The sequence below is a fragment of the Trichosurus vulpecula genome, chromosome 4 (assembly GCF_011100635.1).
Source record: "Trichosurus vulpecula isolate mTriVul1 chromosome 4, mTriVul1.pri, whole genome shotgun sequence".
Lineage (NCBI taxonomy): Eukaryota > Metazoa > Chordata > Mammalia > Diprotodontia > Phalangeridae > Trichosurus > Trichosurus vulpecula.
The window spans coordinates 3,953,008-3,969,378 of NC_050576.1; the positions used below are offsets into that span (position 1 = coordinate 3,953,008).

General features: G+C 45.0%; 1 protein-coding gene across 1 annotated transcript in view; it reads right to left on the reverse strand.

Moving 5' to 3' along the window:
* LOC118847934 (serine/threonine-protein kinase TNNI3K) overlaps positions 1-16,371 on the reverse strand; it is a 394,003-nt gene that overhangs the window by 81,491 nt on the left and 296,141 nt on the right. Inside the window, exon 21 of the mRNA XM_036756639.1 lies at positions 10,966-11,075. Coding sequence (XP_036612534.1) covers positions 10,966-11,075 — 110 coding nt within the window. The remainder of the gene's footprint in view (positions 1-10,965; positions 11,076-16,371) is intronic.

The following is a 16,371-nucleotide window of genomic DNA, read 5'->3' on the forward strand; positions in this document are numbered from 1 at the left end:
TTTTATCTCATTTGGTTCCCATACCAGTCCTGGGAGGTAAGTGCTATTAATTATTACACTCATTTTGCAGTTGAGAAAACTGAGGAAGCCCAAGGTTTAGTTAGGAAGTTAAGCTCAGGGTCACAATCAGCAAGTGTCTGAGACTGGATTTAAACTCCAGTATTCCCAGTTCAAGTCTCGTGCCCTATAGTAGACTGTACCCCTAGCAACCTCAAAGGGCTTTGTTTGATAAAGAAGCAAGGGGATTTTGTTTTTATTTGTTCTGGTTTTTTCCTGTTCTTTAGATGCCCCTTCTTTTTAGGCACACTTGTCATCTCCCAGAATTTCCCTTGCAGCATCCTCAAGCCCCTGGGTTGACAGATTCAAGAGCTGATATTAAAATTTGGAGGCTTTGGCAAGGAGTGGGTGTGGGAGGTGAGAAGGAGTTCATTTGTTAGGCCGATTTGAAACAATTAGGCCGACCTGCATCTTATATTTTGTATTTCAAATGAGATAAAATATGCGTAACACTGGGCTTGGCAAAATTTAAAAGGCTATATGGTTTCCAGCTAGTATTATTGTATTTATGAAAAGTCAAGATGTTTCTAAGTCTCAGTTAATGATATTCAATTAAGTGGGACAACAGATTGAAAGATGCCCCCAGCCCAGTGACTTTGCAGAGTGTGCTTCCAGGTTAATTGATGGGCAAATGTCATCACCAAGGCACCAAATTCCTTCCTGTCTATTTGGTTGAGAATTAGAGACAATGTTCTCTAGAATCTGCCAGAAGCAAAGGCACCTTCCTTGGTGCTACTTCCATAGGGTGGCTAGGCATCTGTTCAGCTGGTGTGATAGAATTCTGCCGCATGCTAAACGCCTGTGTTTATCATTCAGCAGATATCGGCAGTGACACATTGAATGGAAGAGGCTCAACGCCCACCTCAGCCTTGGCAAGGAAAAGCTTCGAAACCCACTTAACAAATGAGTTGTGGCAACCTCCAACAGAAACAAGAGACGATGGCTTTCAACCTCACCAACAAAGGCACTTCATTACGAGCTCATCAACCAAGCCTCACAGGTCCAAGGAGCACCGTGTACCAAAAAATACACACAATCCTAGCTCCCACCACCCTGCTCCTCATGGACTGCGAGTTGAGAGCAAACTAACGGATCTGCCCCTAGATGATTCCCTTATCTGCAAATATGTCCCTTGTGATCAACTGCAAGGTCGTACAAAGGAAAGGAAATCAAATTATAGGGAACATCTGAAGTCTCAGAAAGACCAAACCCAAGTGAACAGCACCACCAAAGACCTTCTGTCAAGTGGGGACAACATAGGATTACCAGCCCGAATGCAGAAACCACACGTCCAAAAGAGAGTTAGCTTCCACATTCCAGATGTGGATGAAGAAGATGGGCTGATTCTGCTCCTGACTGACTCAACTGAGGCAGGAGCTCTTTGGACGCAGCAGCAAAATTCACATGACCAAATAGCCATCTGCCGTAGTGAGAAGCTAGTCAAGATGCAGGAAAAGACTAAAGGAGGAAAATGCTCTTCTGACGCACAAAATCCAGAAAGTGAACAAACCAAAGCCTCTTACCCAAAGAGAAAAGAGAAAGGACAGAATCTAAACATTAAATTCAATTTACACCCCTTCAGGAAATTCCGAATCCACCCAGAAAAGCCACCTGACAGAGAGAAGCGTCCTCCCACGCCCTCAAGCCAAGGCAAGAAACCAGCTCAGCAGAAATCACCCAAAGTCTCTGAGGAAGAGGCAGCTGGGAAGGAAAGGCTGAGAAGCCCTGCTGGGCTCAGGGGTGCCCTCGAGCAGACTGAGAGCCGTGGAAATGGAAGAACTATCCTGAGCACACTGACTCCTAATGCTGGTAACACACAGGAGTCAGGTGGAAGCCGAAGGATCCGAAATGTAACCCTGGTGACATCTGGAGTTGGTACAAGCCCCAGGGAGCACACCCATCACATCCCTGATCAAGCTCCTGGACAAGGCCATGCTGACCATGTTGCATCTCCTCCATCTCTAGGCATTCTAACAGGATTTCCCCCTCAATCATCACCAAAGGAGAGAATGGAAAGTGCTGCCATCCCTCTACCTTTAGTGCTGAACTCTTCATCAGGGGCTAGACAAGGTCCAGCAAAAGACGATGTTAAGCCTCAGCATTTCCAGGCTGTTGCTGACCAAGTGATGCCAGAAACCACTGAGGCTGTGGAGGGCCACATGTCACAGCATACTTTAGGACAGAAAGAGAGGGAAAACTCTTTCCCCTCGAGGAATGAAACACAACTAGAGCGTGATTTCAAGCCAGACACTAATCCAAATGATTTAAGCCCAAAGGAAATGTTACCTCATAAGCTACAGCATTCCCATCATCCACAGCTGAGAAATGAAGAGGACACTGTGAAGTGTAACACCACAGCATCATCCCAAGCAATGAAATGTTACATTACAAATGGGGGGCCCGAATCTCTAAACAAGAACATTTCTAGAGTAGAGTCTCATGACTCTTCCCTCATTCCTCAGACCCAGTCCAATAGTGACATAACATTTGTAGAAACCAATTTCACTCCACACCAAAATAGACTCGAGTTTTCCAAGGATATCAACACTCCTCTCCTTGGCACTCAAACCAATTGGCACCCAACCACTAGGAGTAAAAAAGGAACTGCCAGTGCAAATGGATTACCTGGAGATGATGGCAATGAAACACCTAGGAAAAAACTGGGAGTGGAAGAAAATCAAGAAACAGCCCAGAGAAGCAATGCCAGTCATGGGGCAGTTATTCAAGCCAAGCAAATGGTCCTTGCTGGCACCTCGGAAGAGACCCAGAAAAATGGAAAAAGTGAACTGCAAGAATCACTGGGATCCAGTCTTGTAGCACAGAATGGTGTGAGCGGCAACAGGTCTCCTGAAATCAAACCTAGGCTGCTGCCTAGGGAAACCGATCCCCAAATTTATAATCATATGATGAGCAAAGATGTACAGGAAGTTCAGGACCTCCGACCAGATGAAGGTGATAATGAGAATGGAGAAGATATAATCCCCCCTGAGAAGCATGAAGATACTCCTTTGTTCCCAGAGGTAAAAGACAGTCATTCTGAGGCAGAAAATGAGGTGCCTCTAATTCCTAGCCCGGTAAATGAGGCTGAAAACCCTGCTGCAGACCCTACCCTCTTTCTACCATCTGCTGAATATGCTAAACCATCACCTTTAGCAGCAGAACAAAGGGAGCCAAATAACTCCAACAGTAATCGCCTTCTCTGTCAGCTTTCTTCAGAAAGCACAAACACCCCCCCCTAGCCTTTTATAAGCATTTCAGATGTATTACTGGGGGAGAGAAAAGCCTCACTCAAGCCTTTGTGTCAAGGAAGCCAAAATCCGTGGCTGAATGTGATGCAGAAACCAAAGACCAAACCAACGAGATCCGTTGGACACAATTAATTTTCATTCCCTGGGGAAGTGAAGATGAGTCTGGCAATCAGCCTTCCACTGGAAAAACAACCAAATAATAACAATTTAGAAATTAAGATAGGATAAAAACACAATTGAGCAGATTTGTAGCTGATGTTTATTTTATGAGGGTTATTATCCACATCTCAATTAATATATAGTGCAAGCCTGCTTTCTGCGAGGCTGATGACACGCTTTTATTTCTGTATGCTGCGTTTTCCCTAAGCTTGGTAAGGAGATGAAAAGGCAGCTTCATGTGCACTTAGAACGTTTTACTCATTTCTAACTCCTGTCTTGACATTTTCCTCGATCTTAAATATAGTTAATGTGTTAGATGGAGTTGGTAGGGGGTGTGGGGTGTAGAGGGAGGAGGAGACAACTTCTAAGTCAGTTATTTCTCTGGAAGAATAAATACAGACCTTTCCAATTCCCTGGAGGGGTAAGGATACTTTTCCATAAAATCTGTAATATTACAGATGGCCACTAGGTGGAGATCTTGGACTCAATCAAATGCAGAGGCCCTGAAGAACCCAAGTGTTCAGATTAATACAAGGCTTCTTGTCAAAAAAATAAAATAAAAAGCAGTAACACAAACTTGTGGGGATTTTGGTCTCTGACTGTTTTAAACCAGATTTTTTTGGGAGGGGGGTAAGATAAATAAATGCAACGGCGCCATTGGTTATGTGAGTCGTGCTACCTTGGTATTCCGCGATTTACTCTTGGGTCTGAGGGATCCTGTCCAGGGGAAGGGGATGTAAAGACATCAGCCACATTTATAGAGATGATGCTGAATGGGGCACCAAAGGAAAGATGTCTCTCAGAGCAACTGTAAATGAAAGGGGGCTCGGCTGTATTAAAACAGCTTGATTATGTTGGTTAGGTGAATGCAATGCTGGCAAATGACCTCAGATTGCTGGAATAGCTCCCTTTCCAAACTGTGCAGCAGGGGCAGGTTTCCAGCTCAGGACTGGGACAAATCCTCTGCAGAGAAGGGAGGGTGGGAGAGGAAGAGAGAGGGAGTTAGCCCACTGTATGGAAAAAGCCAGGTAACTGTAGTCAGGGTAAGTATCGCATTGTAGTACAAGCCTCCTGACCACCCCCTTCCTGCTGCCTTTGCCTTTAGCCCCTCCTAATCCTGAATACCTCCCTCTGCCTCCCAAAATTCTGATCCACCTTGGTTCCTTCTTCTTCATGTTTTTGGCTCCGTCTCCTCTCCATCTCCTTGGCTTCCCAACCCTGAGGGTGAAGTGGGCTTCCTGCCCTCTCTGTCCTCTAGGATTTGACTCAGTGGCCCTTGCTTGCTTTGGGAGTCCTGGACCACAGACAATATGCCTCTGCTGCTTGCCTCTTTAATCTTTTTTCCTGCCCTCTTTTTCTGCCCTTTCAACAGCCCTTTAACCGGGCCCTTCTCTTCTCTTCACCAAGGAAGTCCCATTGGGCGCATGCCTGTCTGTGCCTGGGATTCTCAGGGGGAGCAGCTTGGACGCAAACAGGCTCCTCGGACTCTCCTCTCTCCACGTCTTGGCTTCCTTCAAACCTCGCTTTCTGCAAGAGGCCTTTGCCACTGTGCCATCACCCCTGTCCCCTCCCCCAGAGTCTTCCCTCTGTGGTCACCTTCTGTGTACACTGTGCAGAGTGTATGGACATAGTCATCTGAATGCTCTCTCCTGATCAGAGGAGATCTCCCAGAGTGGGCACCACATGCTTACTGTTTTGTGTGAGTTTCTGATGCTTAGCACAGTCTGTTTGTCTAGTGGATTATTTAGTCGATTAGCCTGACTCTTTGTTATTCCATTTGGGGTTTCCTTGGCAGAGATACTGGAGTGGTTTGCCATTTCCTTCTCCTGCTCATTTTACAGATGAAGAAACCAAGGCAGAGGTAAGTGACATGCCCAGAGTCACACAGCTAATAGGAGTCTGAGGTCAGATGTGAGCTCGGGTCTTCTTGACCACAGGGCTAGCACTCTACGCACTGGGCCACCTAGCTGCCCAATCTGGCATCTAGTAAACACTCTTTGGGCTCAATTAAATCCTTAATAAATGCTTGTTGACTTGACTGACTTCTCCATAATCTAGTCTGTCTCCCAGTGAATTATCTCCTGGATTAGTCTATTTCAGAGACTGTAAAATTCCATGACTTGCAGTCACATAAAATTATGGGAAGGATATTTGTGTTAAAAAGGTGAACCTTTGTTTCAATGTTTTTAATGATCTCTAAGCTTCTCCCTGAAGCAAATGTTCAGCTTTTTACGGGCATCACTGAGGTCTTATGTAAGCCAGACTTAGAAAGGAAAAAAAGTTTGGATTATATATGGACAAATACAATACAGAACAAACTTTTTGAGGGCACAACCTAAGTGCTCAATAAACACACATGAATTGATTCGTTGACATGCTTGGTGATAGGTGGCATCGTTAAAATCTCTGGGAAGGAAAAAGCTATTTGAACCATCACTAGATGATGGCACACAAGAAATGTTAAGGCCATCCTGGAATGCAGTAACCATCAGTATGCAGTAACCTATCAATTAACAAGCACTTATTAAGTGCCTACTATGTGCCAGGCATGGGGCTAGATGCTAGAGATGCCAATAGAAATAGTGCAACATTCCTGGTGACATTGCATTCTAATGGATGAGACAATAAGCATACACATATATAACATAAAGTTAATAAATCCAAATATATAAGAAGTGGTTAACTACAAGGTGCCTTGGGGGGTGGGGATGCTAGGAGGTAAGGCAATCAGGAAAGGCTCCATGAAGAAGATAGCACCTGAGTTGCACCTTTGGAGCTCTAGGAGGGGGAGACAAGGAGGGTGCATTCCAGGCACTGGGAATGGCCAATGCAAAGACACAGAGGTGGAGCTGAAGAGGCATTTGGGAGGAAGAGAGAGCAGGTCAGTGTGGCTCTGCTTCAGAGTGTGGGACATTGAAAGACACTGGGAAAATAGGCTAGGCTGGGGATGGGTTGTGGAGCAGCTAATCAGAGACTTTGATATTTGATCCTCACGGGAACAGGAAGCCCTTGGGGTAGGATTAAGAGAGTGATACCATCCTGGCATCAGGGAGGTGGCGACAGATCCACTGATGTCTGCCCTGGGCAGCCCATACCCAGAGTTTTGTGTTTTGGTCCGGGCACCAGAGTTTAGGAAGGATGCTGGTAAGTTAGAGAGCATAGAGTGTCCAGAGGAAGACAAGCAGATGCCCACAAGGCCTCCCATTCAGGCCATGTGAAGACTGAAGGAGTGGGACATGTTTAGTCTGGAGAAGAGGAGGCTTGGGAAGACCCAACAGCTGTGATCAAGTATTTGAGAAGCTATGATGAAGAATTCTATTTGGCCTGTGTGGTTCCTCAGGCCAGAGTAAGGAGCAATGGGCAGAATCTGCCAAGCTGGAAACTTAGGTTGGAGATCAGGAAAAGGTTCAAACAATGACAGCTAGCCATGTCTGGCTGAGTAGCCAGGTTTTCCTCCCAGGGGACTTCTTCAAATCAAATCTGAACGGCCACATTGCAGGGACACTCTAGCAGAGAGTCTTTCCTGGCACGCACTGGACTACATGGGTTCTGAGCCCCCTCCTGATTCTGGGACTGTGTAACTGTGTGAGATCCACTGGTGGAGTGGTCCTGGGAAGCCCCCTCCTGGGAAGCTCTGGAGCTTCACAGGGACTGGCTGACGGTGTCTAGATCAGCTGGCTCCTGGAGCACTTGCCTACCTCCATGGAGGGTTGCAAATAGCTTCCTGCCTTTGACATTCACACCTCAGCTTGTGTTCACTGAAGAGTTGTCCCATATTAGCTTTCCATGCATGCATACTGTGGCCTAGTGGATAGAAGACTTGAGTTGGGGTCAAGAAAATGTTACTTCCCAATTTCCCTATGTGACCTTGGTCAAGTCACTTAATCTCACTCAGCCTCAGTCCTCTTACCTCTTAAACAGGATAAAAATACCCATAACGCTTACTTTGAACGGTTTTCGTAAAGATTATCTGAGATAATGCATGCAAAATGCTTTGCAAACCTTAAAGGCCTCTCTAAAACTCAGTTATCATTCATGCAGAGCCCACACTACCCTCTAGGGTCTGGTGGGAGCCCTTCCCCTGTATATGGGGAGTGCTTCTCTCAGAGGCAACATCCATCCTGGGCACAGGTTCTAGCATTTTGAGCTTCTGGGCCTGTGTCAATTCCTGGGGCCCCAGCATCCCTGCACCATCGAACTGCCATTGTAGATGTCCTCATACAAAGAGCATGCCACTGGAAGACAGAAAGCCTGAGTTAAACTCTGGATCCACCAAAGACTATCCGTGCACCCTTGCACATCAGTCTGCTTCTCTGGGCCTCAGTGGCCTCATCTGTAAAGTGAAGAAATTAGACAAGGAATCTCTGAATCCCCTTCTGATTTACTCTTTTTCTCAAGGACTTTTGTGATTTCTTCATGAATTCTCATGAAAAGCCCGGTAATAAGAAATAAACGATCTGGGGCTTTTTCTCCTCCTTTCCTTTTCAGGTTAACTGTCAGAAGCAATCATCCTCCATTGTCACAAGTCAAGGCCAGGTTAGGGCTCGAATGCTTCTATTGGGAGAAAAGCGACGCTCCCCCGTGCCTTTGGCAAGGGGCCCATTTTCTCCTCTTTCCAGAGTGTGGTTTTGAGGGAGCAGGTTTGTATCTGAAGGAGCTGAAGTTGCTGATGACTATGGCTCGTGCTACTTGGCAGTTTTTGAGCAGGCACTGTTATGCTTTGGAAAAGGGAGGTTTCTCACTGGGAGTCCCTTTGACCACTGAAATAAGGGGGCCAGCATTTTGTTTTTAAATCCTCCATGAGAGCCCTCATGGCAAACTGGTCTCAGAGTAAGTAGACCTGAGTTCAAGTCCTGCCCTTGACACATGGAAGCTCTGTGACCCTAGAGAAGTTTCTTCATTCCAGGGGGCCCCCCATGATCCTCTAAGACAAGGAGCTGCTGGTCTGCACTGGTAGGGTGAGCTTCCCCCTTGGATGCCCCCACACCACCAGACCCATAGGTCTAGACATTTCCTGTTTCCCCTGCAAACATTCACAGTACCAGGCACATAGTGGGTCCTTTATCAAAGCTTTCTGAATGAATAGTGGCCTCAGGCACTGCATAGCATCTCTCTCACCACTTTGCCCGTATAGAGTAGGGAAACCTTTGGGAAATTCTGGGAAGGATGGAAGAATGGATCATGAAGGAATCATTCAATTAGAATTGATTAAATTCCTTCTCTGGGCTCAATCTTGGGTATTGAAAGGCAAAAATGAAACAGTCCCTGCCTTTAGGAAGCCTGCACATACAGGGCATCTGGGAGGCTTGGTTAATGTTTGAGCTAGAATAGCTTCACGTGCACTACGACTTTTGGCACAGCCTGTATTCCATCCGGGGAGGCACCACGGGCCACACAAAGCTACATGAAATACATCAGTGCAAAATAAACAGAAGACAAGGTGGGCAGGATAAGGGGCTCATCACTGGGGCTCAGGACAGACCTCTTGTCAAAGGTGGTGCTTGAGCTGAACTGATGAAAGATAAGAGGGCCGAGGTTATTTATCCAGAGAACCAAAGACTTCCCAGTCTGCAAGGCTGAGGGCTTACCATATCAGCTCTTGGGCCAGAAATAATGGAAACGAGTGAAGCCAAAGCCGATGAGCTCGAGATGAGAGATAACCTTTCCTGACAGCGAGGATTGTTAGACGCTCCGATGTGTTACCGGGGGAAGCTATGGAATCTTGCCTTTTGGGTCAGTCTTTGAGAAGACAATAGAAAAGCATCTGTCTGCAGTGGTGAGAGTAAATCTTTGCTCCCACAAAGAGGCTGGACTCACTACATGACCTCAAGGGGCAGATCTTGAGTCCTGGATTTAGGAGTGTCCTGCTATTGATTGCTATTTTCTGTTCCATCTTTCTGTTTCTTCTATTCTTGTAACTTTTATTTTTTTTAATCAGTTGATAGGATTTCTTTTCCCTTCCCACTGTCTTCTCCCCCTCCCTTTCCTACTAATACCCCATTAAGTTCTTTCTGAAATGAAGTAGCAGTAATGAGCACAACTGGATGGCTGTCCTAAGGTCTGGGTACCACAGGTACCACGGTGAGAAGCTATAGAGTGTCTGGGGAAGCACTACCAGAAGAGGGAAGGGCTTTCAATTCCTGCCTTGTGAGGAGTGGTGGAAGAAACTGGGAATGGCTAGCTGGAAAAGAACCAACTTTGGGAATGTAAAGCTTATCCTTCTATAGTTGAATGGAGTGTTAAGAGGAAAGGGAATTCAATTTCTTCTGCTTCGCCCCAAAAGCAGAGCTATAGTCAGCAGGTGCAAAAGGATAGCCTTAGGCTAGAGATAAGAGGAAAACCAAATACCTTTCAATCCTAAGTGAAATGGGTGCCCTGGCTAGCAGGAGGTGAAGTAGAAGGTGAACTGGCCACTGCAGGAAGTTTTCACCATTAGTCTGGAAGACCACAGTCCAAACAGGATGAAGAGAGGATGCTCTTTAGGATATATGATGGATTGGATGACCTCCAAAGAGCCACCCAACTGTGAAGTCCTGGCATTCTATGGGATCGCTTAATGACTCTGGGTTCCTCACTTTCACTCACACACAATTCCTCAGGGACAGCCCTGTGCTGCTGGGTGATGTGACTGACTGAGACTGCACAGAGCCCACCGCACTGCCAAGCCAAGAAGAGGAGATGGTATTCACAGATATGTACATACATGCGCCCATGTCTACACAGATAGACATACACACATATTTATATATATATATATGTGTGTGTGTGTGTGTATGTATATGTATACTATAAATTACATATAATCAATATAAAGAATCATAATTATATACAAGTAATCTCAATAATCATAATCATATATAAATAATCAGGTGCACATCATAACACAAATGTAACCTCCTCAAGGAGACTTTGTTTTGTGTTGGTGCTGCCCGTGCCTAGTACTGTGCCTCACAAATGACAGGAGTTTATTAAGTACTCGTTGATTGACTGATTAAAGCTCTTTTGTGGAGTCCAGATGAACCAGCCTCGAGCCAAATGTCTCTCACTTGTAAACTCAGTTACATGAGGTCTCACTGCAGTCAGCACATGCATCCTCAGTACACTGAAGGCATAGCTGAGGTGAAGTTCTAGGTGGCTTCTCATCCTTGGGATCCTAGGACCTTTGGTTAAGCTACGAAGGACACAGATTGTTATCCAATCCAATCTTCTCATTTTGTGGACTAGAAAAGCAGGGGCCAGAAAGGTCCCATATCCTGCCCACAGTCACACAGATGGAAAGTAGCAGATCTGGGCCTTCTGGTTAGTTTTGAGAAACATTTCAACATCAGAGGAAAAAAATGGAATAAACACACAGAACTCCAAATCTCTAAAGCAATTAGAGGGCGAAGAGCAGAAGGAAAATCACTCTTCGAATAGACATTTAAAGTAGACTTTCTCGCTCAATTTGAAACAGATTTTTGACCACGACACATTTTATACAAGACCAAAAAAAATTACTCACTTCGGGACATGCGTTCCAGCCTCTCATTAACAAAGACGAGATGGGTTTGGGAATGGAATAGCCTATGGGAGGTCGGATGTGATGGTAAGCCATGTCGGCAGCTGCTGCAGCTGAAAACAAAGCATGCTGATCAACTTCAGGGAGTAAAACCATTTAATTTAAGAGAAAAAATATAAGTGGATAAAAAAAATCATTAGACATTGATCTGTATGATACTTGCTGTGATCCAAAGATGCAGCTGCCATTTTGAAGGCACAGAGCAAAGGGATGGGTGAAGCAGATCCATGTCACAGAGCTGTGCTCTGCATGATTCACTCAAGCCTCCCAGCAGGACCTATGTGGCTGGGGCCCTTACATACGCTGGAGGACTGGGCAGATCTGCCACATTTGTTAGTTCAGTCCACACAAATAGAATTTAAAATTTACTCAATTCACAGAATCAGAGACTCTTAGAGTTTGGAGGAAGCGCAGAGGCTGTCCTGCCAACCATACCTGCCATACAAGACTTTCTTCAGCCTTCTCGACAAGTGATCATGGAAGGTGAGGGACCTGAGGGAGTTGAAGAGGTCAATTCGGGCTTGATTTCATCATTGGCATTCTCATATTTCACTGGTCATTACAAAGACAAGAGTTTAAGACTTTCTCTTTTTTTTTTTTTTGCATTACAACGTTGCTGATATCATGACATTCTTTCTTCTGGTGCTCTCTCATGCCACTCATATCAGCTCATGTAAATCTTCCCTGGCTTGTCTGAAACTACCCCTCTGATGCTTTATTATGGCATTGGTATACCAGTTTCTCAAACCATTCTGTGACCCATGAGTGACGCCTTTGTACCCACTTCTCTGCTTCAACCAAAGGAACTGATTAAATGTTTGTACATGTGGGTCCCTTTCTTCTCTCTTCAGTCTCTTTGGTGTAAAAGCCTAGTAGTGCTATCAAAGGGTGGGACCAGTTTGGTGACTTCAGCAGGCAAGGTTCCCAGTGAGTTGGAAAATGGACAGGCCAGTTTCCAGCTCCATGGGCTTTTAGCTTGCCTGCTTTCTGCAGTCTTTCTGACTTCTTTTCTTTTCTTTTTTGTGCCATTTTTGCCAAACTGAAGGGTATGAAGTAGGACCTCCGAGTCCTTTCATTGGCAATTCTCTGATTATTAGTGATTTGGGAATTATTTTCCTTCACGCATCTATTAATAGCTTGGGTTTATTCCTTGGAGAATTGCCTCTTCATATCCTTTGGCTGTTGGTCTCTTGGACAATCGTTCTTTCCTTTAGATCACGAATATGACCATGAATCAGTTTCTTACATTGTGGGTGTCCCAGAATTCTTAGTGCAGTTTAAAGCTAATAAAGCTTAAAGCAATTTTAAACCATTTTAAAACCATTACAGCTATTAAACCCGCACTAAGATTTCTAGGTCACATTGCATTTCAAATATCAAAGCTTTATCTGAGATATTTGCTCCAAATACTTTTCCCCACTTAACCACTTTCTTTCTGAATTCAACTTCACTGATTTTGTTCACACAAACACTTTTCAAATTTATGATGCTAATGTTGTCTCTTTTAAATGCTGTGTCGGGGGTGCCACAGCATACAGAGCACTAAGTCTGGAGTCAGGAAGACCTGAGTTCAAATCTGACCTCAGACATTTGCTACCTGTGTGACCTTGGGCAAGTCGCTTCACCAGTCTGCCTCAGTTTTGTCATCTATGTGATGGGAGCACCTTCCTTGCAGGATTGTCGTGAGGATCAAATGTGATGATATTTGTACAGTGCTATGCACGCAGTAGGCACTACTTAAGTGTTAGCTCTTGTGATAATGACAGGGAGGTCTTTAGCATGCTGGAGAGATGCTGCATGGAAGAGCCTCACAGAGTAAAAGACAGGGGGTGGAGGGGCTGTGATCTGCACTGTGAGAGGGAGTCTCCTCACCCCCATTAGACCATGAAGTCACTGAAGTATTGGACATTCAATGGACACCAGAGGTAGTCTTCAGTTAGAGTATTCAAAGAAAAGCACGAATGGTAACTCTTATCAGTAGACCGTTCCTTGCCACAGAAAGTAAGCCCTCTGAAGGCTGCTTCATTTGTGTTCTGCATCCCTGGCATCTGGGGAAACTGGATGATGCAGTGGATAGAGTGCCAGTCCTGGAGTCAGGAGGACTTGAGTTCAAATCCCATCTCAGACACTTATGAGTTGTATGACCATGGGCAAGTCACTTAACCCTCTGTGCCTCAATTTACTCATTTGTAAAATGAGCCAGAGTAAGAAATGGCAAACTGTTCTAATATATTTGCCAAGAAAACCCCAAACGGGGGTCACAGAGAGTCAGACACAACTTAAATGATGCAACAACAACAAAAATTCTCAGCACCTAGCACATAGTAAGGCTTCATAAATGATGGCTGATTAGCTGTTTCCCTGAACCCCTGAAACAAGAGAGTGATGGCAGTAGAGAGAAAATGGTGGTGTGTCCGTGCCTCTTCCACTTCCATTCAGGGTTACATCTGCACTGTGTCCATACTTGGCATCCACCTTGAGGTTGAGGCAAATTAATATAATGGGTGAGTGTCTGATGATACAGTAACACAGACCTAGTATAGGTTGTATATATGACAAAGTGTGCTGACACTTTGACCTTTCCCTCTAGCTGTGTATTTGAGGAGCCTGGATGCAACATTAAAGTTCTCCCTCACTACCCCATAACTAAATACCTGGGCACAGCATAGGGATGAGAGTGGGCAGCTGTGGTCCAGATGTGCTCAACTGTTGGAATAACTGTGTAGCACTCCATTGTGGCCATTGCCCTGGGGCTTCAATTTAGCTACACGGTAGAACCCAGGAAACACTAGATTATAAGCACATTTAGAGTATTTACATCCAGATAAAACCTTTCTAATGAGTTCATCCACCTGTGTGAGTGCATCTCATTTTCAGGTGCCAACCACACCCCCACGTAGATATTTCACATATGCTCTAGTATCAACTACATCAAGGTATTTGCTTCTTGGAGCACTATTGGGGGATTTGGTTCAGATTGAATGATAATTAATTAGTCATTATTCAAAGTGGATTGCATGAGCCCTTGGCTTCTCCCTCTGCCTCCTGTTCTCCCCAGATCTTGGCAATGGCACTGCTCATTAGCACTTCCACCAGAAAGTGGGCAACGGAAATTCCAATTTGTCACCTTCAGGTGTTGCTTCCTCACCAGTAAGTTCTAGTGCCATGATTCAGCGTTGGGAGGCTTTCCTGGCTTAATAAAGCCAGCAGTGAGAGTCCCCATCTGTCTGCCAGGCAGGTTTCTGCAGTGTTAGCAACTTTAGAATAGGTGGCACAACTCACATCAGTGTTGAGTTCCATGTTTATAAATGTACATAGGGAAGCTATCTGCCTAAAAGGGAATAGGAATACATTAAATAGAATCAGGTCAACAAAAAGGGAGTGCTGAGTATTATGGAATTACGGAGTCTTTGATTTGGAAGAAAGAGACTTCTGGGTGTGAAATAGAAACTTTCTCTACTGTGTTCCTTCCAAGTGTTTCTTTAATGATTAATGATTGAGAACATTTTTCATATGTTTATTGATGGTTTGAGTTTTTTCATCTGAAAACTGAATATTTATATCCTTTGACCATTTTTTATCAATTGCAGCATGGCTCTTATCTCACAAATTTGACCCGGTTCCCTCTATACCTTAGAATTTTAGAACAGATCATTTGGGCAACGGCTGGCAACCATCTAACTAATGAGGAAAACAGTGATTAGAAAAGCTGGCATGGCTTCATCAAGGATTGATCATGTTAGAGTGACCTTATTTTTTTTTCTGATGGGCTTATTCAATGAGCAGATGAGGATATAGATCACCTAACAAAGTTTTCAATAAAATGCCTTGTGGTTCTTGTTGAGGAGGTGGCATAAGTGGATGGATTCAGAGCCGGTTGGATGACTAGAGCAAAAGACTAGTTGTTAATGATTTCATACCTGTGTGGCAGAGGTCTCCAGTGAAGTGCCTGAGGGATCTCAGCTTGGGCCTGAGCTGTTTAACGTTTTATCAGTGACTTAGAAAAAAAGGCATAGACAATATGCTTATCAAATACGCAGATATCACAAGGCTGGAAGGGATGGTTAACACCATGGACAACACTGTCAAGATCCAAAAGGACCTTGGTGGGGTATTGTGCTGAATAATAAAAAAAGGTTGAAAATCCAATAGAGATAGATCAAAAGCCTTGCACTTGGGCCCCCAAATCAACTTTATAAATATGAAATGGGGGAGGTGTAGATCGACTGTTCTGTCATTGTTCAGTCACTTCAGTTGTGTCTGACTCTCCATGGCCCCATTTTTTGGGGGATTTTCTTGGCAGAGATACTAAAGTGTTTCCCATTTCCTTCTCTGGCTCATTTTATACATGAGGAACATGGTTAAGTGACTTGTCCAGGGTCACACAGCTAGGAAGGGTCTGAGGCTGGATCTGAACTCAGGTTTTCCTGATTCCAGGCCAGGTTCTCTATCCACTGTAGATTGTCCTTACTGTTGTTTTTCCAGGAGGGAAAAAAAAAAGAAATATCTGAAAGTTATAGTGGACTGAAAGCTTTCTTTTCAGGTGTAGTCTAAACTAAATGGCCTCTGGGGTCTTCCAAATGTCAAGTTCTGCTGTTCTGTGAGTCTGAGATCATGATTACCAACCATGGAAATTCACCGGATGAATGAGAGCTTTGAAAAGGGTACTCGCCAGAGTCAGATACTGATCCAACCACACGTGAAAGGATCATGGAGTCTGACATGCCAGGAAGGCATGGACCAGCTTCTGGTTAAGAGTCTGGTTGGAGGGAGAACCATAAGCTCCAGAGGCTGCCCGCGGTACTTTGCAACCATCTCCAGTTGGAAGTCAAGTGTTCATGATATCACCCTCAGTTGGGCTCCACAGCTTCCCTGCCTTCTGGTGTCACACAGAGCCAGGCTAACTCCCCCTCCACACAATAGGCCTCCAAACACTTGGAGGCGGCTGCAATGTGCCTCCTGAGCCTTCTGTTCTCCAGGCTAGACAGCCCCAGCCAGCTGCTTCAAACAATCCTCACATGACTCAGACTCAAAGCTCCTCACCCTTCTCCAGACAATATCCAGACCAAAGCCATGACCCCCCAAGGGAACATAATGGGCCAACGAGGTCTGGAGAAGATTGCCCATTGTAGATGATCACCTGTCTATCCCTGACAGCTGTGCCCCTCTTAATGCAGCTGTTGGCATGGTTGATAGAGGACTGGGCCCAGAGTCTGGAAACCTGAGTGCAAATCTGGCCCTGAATACTATCGGTATCAACCTGGACAAGTCATTTGACGGCTGTGTCAGTTCTCTCAACTGTAAAAATGAGGATAAGAATGCATCTACCTCCCAGGGCCATTGTGAGGA